Source organism: Eretmochelys imbricata, chromosome 14 (genome assembly GCF_965152235.1).
Source record: "Eretmochelys imbricata isolate rEreImb1 chromosome 14, rEreImb1.hap1, whole genome shotgun sequence".
In the NCBI taxonomy this organism is placed as follows: Eukaryota; Metazoa; Chordata; order Testudines; family Cheloniidae; genus Eretmochelys; species Eretmochelys imbricata.
Window position 1 is genome coordinate 50,770,645 of NC_135585.1, and position 3,496 is coordinate 50,774,140.

Here is a 3,496-nt window from a genome sequence, read left to right on the forward strand (position 1 = left end):
AGAACAAGGGGAAATAGGTTACCTTGCATAATGACTTAACCACTCCCAGTCTCTATTCAAGCCTAAGTTATCCCGAAGGATCAGACACATCACCCAGCAACGTAATGATTTCTTCAGTTCTGATCGAAATAACAGGAACTGGCTGTCAGTGTGTAACTAAACTAAGATTTCTTACAAGAAAAGACAGAGTGCCTGGGTAAAGATCATGCAGAGATGAATAGCGTCCTTAGGTCAGTTTCACTGTAGAGATGGTGCATTAGAATTAAGAGAGACTGTTTCAGAATCCCTTCATCAGGTGAACAATAGGCTTTTCAAGTAACCTTCTATTTCCTAAACATAAGGTAATTAATTACATGGATTAAAATAAGGTAAATATCCATAAAGCAGTTAACAGACAGTTTTCCACAAACTTTACAGAGACATGTAGACAATGACATTATTACACCCAAGTGATCTCTATTTGTTAATATTTCCTGTCCATCTCAGATTGAACAAAATACAGCCCTAGACAGGAGCCCTTTGGTTACACTGTTAACCTTCTAACAAAATGTAAGTAAGCATAGACTAGTACAATTACTATCTTCTTCCAGTTCTTTAACCATAAAAGTTTACATTTCAAAGCTCTATCGTATCTAATGTGGATGGCTCTAATTACTATTTACACACATTTCTAACATGTGTCTAAAGGTTGAATCTGGGTCAATCAGCCTGCAAGTAGCTTAACCCTTTCTGGCCATGTGTTACAGAAGTTTAGATCCTGTGTGGATTCTCTCATGTTTAGTGAGGTGTGATCTCTGTGTGTAACTTTTCCCACAGACCAAGCACTTATGGGGTCTCTCTCCAGTGTGGATTCTCTGATGTGAAACAAGGGCTGATTTGTTTGTGAAACTTTTCCCACAGTCCAAGCACTTATGGGGTCTCTCTCCTGTGTGGATCCTATGATGTGCTAGAAGATGTGATCTGTGTGTGAAACATTTTCCACATTCCAAACACTTGTGAGGCTTCTCTCCTGTGTGGATTGCCTGATGTTTAATTAGGTCTGACCTCCGTATGAAATTTTTCCCACAGTCTAAGCACTTGTAGGGTCTCTCTCCTGTGTGGATTGCCTGATGTTTAATAAGGTCTGACCTCCGTACGAAATTTTTCCCACAGTCTAAGCACTTGTAGGGTCTCTCTCCTGTGTGGATTACCTGATGTTTAACAAGCTCTGACCTCCGTCTGAAACTCTTTCCACAGTCTAAGCAGTTATGGGGGCTTTCTCCTGTGTGGATTCTCTGATGTAAAACAAGGGATGATGTGATTCTGAAACTTTCTCCACAGTCCAAACACTTATGGGGTCTCTCTCCTGTGTGGATTTTCTGATGTTTTACAAGGCCTGACCTCTGTATGAAACTTTTTCCACAGTCCATACACTTGTGAGGTCTCTCTCCTGTGTGGATTCGCTGATGTTTAGCAAGGTCTGACCTCTGTGTGAAACTTTTTCCACAGTCCATGCATTTGTGAGGTCTCTCTCCAGTGTGGATTCTCTGATGTTTAACAAGGTCTGACCTCCATATGAAACTTTTTCCACAGTCTAAGCACTTATGGGGGCTTTCTCCTGTGTGGATTCTCTGATGTAAAACAAGGGCTGATGTGATTCTGAATGTTTTCCCACAATCCAAGCACTTATGGGGTCTCCCTCCCGTGTGAATTCTCTGATGTTTAACAAGGGCTGACCTCTGTATGAAACTTTTTCCACAGTCCATACACTTGTGAGGTCTCTCACCTGTGTGGATTCTCTGATGTTTATCAAGGTCTGATCTCTGTATGAAACTTTTCCCACAGTCCATACATTTGTGAGGTCTCTCTCCTGTGTGGATTCTCTGATGTTTACTAAGGTCTGACTTTCGTATGAAACTTTTCCCACAGACTAAACACTTATGGGGTCTCTCTCCTGTGTGCAATGCCTGGTGTCTAACAAGGTCTGACCTCCATATGAAACTTTTCCCACAGACTAAACACTTATGGGGTCTCTCTCCTGTGTGCAATGCCTGGTGTTTAAAAAGGGCTGACCTCCGTCTGAAACTTTTCCCACAGTCCACGCACTTATGAGTTCTATCTCCTGTTTGGCTTGTGTGATGTGTAATTAGTTCTGACTTCCAAAAAAACCATTTCCTGCACTCGAGACATTGAGAGGGTTTCTCTTCTGTGTGGCGTCTCCCATGGTTATTAAGGTCTAAGGGGTTATTGAAGCTTTCCACACGGTCCAAGCATTGAGAGGGTTTCTCTGCAGTATGGATTGTCTGATGTGTTACAAGCTGTGAGCTCAGAATGAATCTTTTCCCACACTGCAGGCAGTCCCAGGGTGTCTCTTCTTTGGGATTTGTCTGCTGCACTCTGGGATCCTCGTTACGTCTTCCACAGTTAATAGATTCATCCACTTTCTTCCCTGGGTGGTTTTCCAGCAGCCTCTCTGACCTGTGACAATTTCCCCAGGCATCTGCCTGTTCCAAGCACTGGGAAAAATTCCATGCAGCACTTCCCAGAAAGGTCTCCTTTGGTTCCATTTTACCAGGAACTTCTGCACCATGATTCTCCTCTTCATTCTCACTCACTCGCTCAGCACCTGATGGGAGACAGAGACAATCCAGACAGGAGTCATTGTGCTGGGGAGAAAGAGGAATAGCACCAAGGAAAAACCCAACACAAAGACTGAGCAATTGGATTCTGCCTCCACTTCTCACCCAAACACTCACAGGGAAGGAAACTACTGCAGCTAAGAGGCTGGGTGGAATGGCATGAGCGATATCTGCTGACTACAACCCTGCCCTGGGTGAGAGGAGGAAGAACTGAGGGCCCTTATTTACACTACATTTTCGGGATTCTCAACTTTTTCCTTCATTCCCCAGATGATTTCTGTGTCAGTCCTCACCTGTGTGGGCGCCTCTTGGGATATCTCTTTCCTTGCAGGCCTGGAGATCGGGCACCCACGGCTCTTCCCCTCGTTCCAGCTGGGCAATCAGCTCAGGTTTGGGAATGGGAAATCCTGCGCAAGGGTTAAATCAGACCAGATCAGGGTGATACGGGGTGTTCCATATGCTTTCTGCAAATATGCTTATCAATATGAATATGAGATAACTGTAACATGCTTTATGCAAAAAGTCCCATGTAAGGCATCATTGGAAAAGCTGTAATCTACCGAATATAGTTTTCCTATTTGTATGTATGTATCACTCTTATATTTAAAGTTAGGAATATGAAGTACAAATCTAAGGTCCTATTGTGATTATTCTAAGTGAGGGTCATTAATGATACTTTAGGATCTTGTTTGCTCCATTTATCCAGAACAATGGGCTGAGAATGGTTTTGTTTACCTTTAAATCTTCCTGTGTAGGTGAGGATCAGCCCATGAAAAATGGAGACTAGTATCTTACAGAGGCATGTGACTGTGGTGGGATTGTGCCCCACCACCAGGCCAGATTGAGCTACAACAGGCCAGAGCGGCTGTGCAAGGCGG

The 3,496-nt window shown here is 43.5% G+C and overlaps 1 protein-coding gene across 1 annotated transcript; it reads right to left on the reverse strand.

Moving 5' to 3' along the window:
- Positions 1–275: 275 nt before the first annotated feature.
- Positions 276–3,016, reverse strand: LOC144274589 (uncharacterized). The gene is made up of 2 exons (XM_077833508.1): positions 2,912–3,016; positions 276–2,605 (listed from the first exon to the last, which is right to left on the reverse strand). Exon 2 carries the CDS (start codon positions 2,544–2,546, stop codon positions 741–743), a length of 1,806 nt encoding a protein of 601 aa, XP_077689634.1. The 5' UTR covers positions 2,547–2,605; positions 2,912–3,016; the 3' UTR covers positions 276–740.
- Positions 3,017–3,496: the final 480 nt, after the last annotated feature.

Coding starts and splice junctions, on each gene's coding strand:
- LOC144274589 (XM_077833508.1), bottom strand. CDS start 2,546: ATGGAACCAAAGGAGACCTTTCTGGGAAGTGCTGCATGGAATTTTTCC.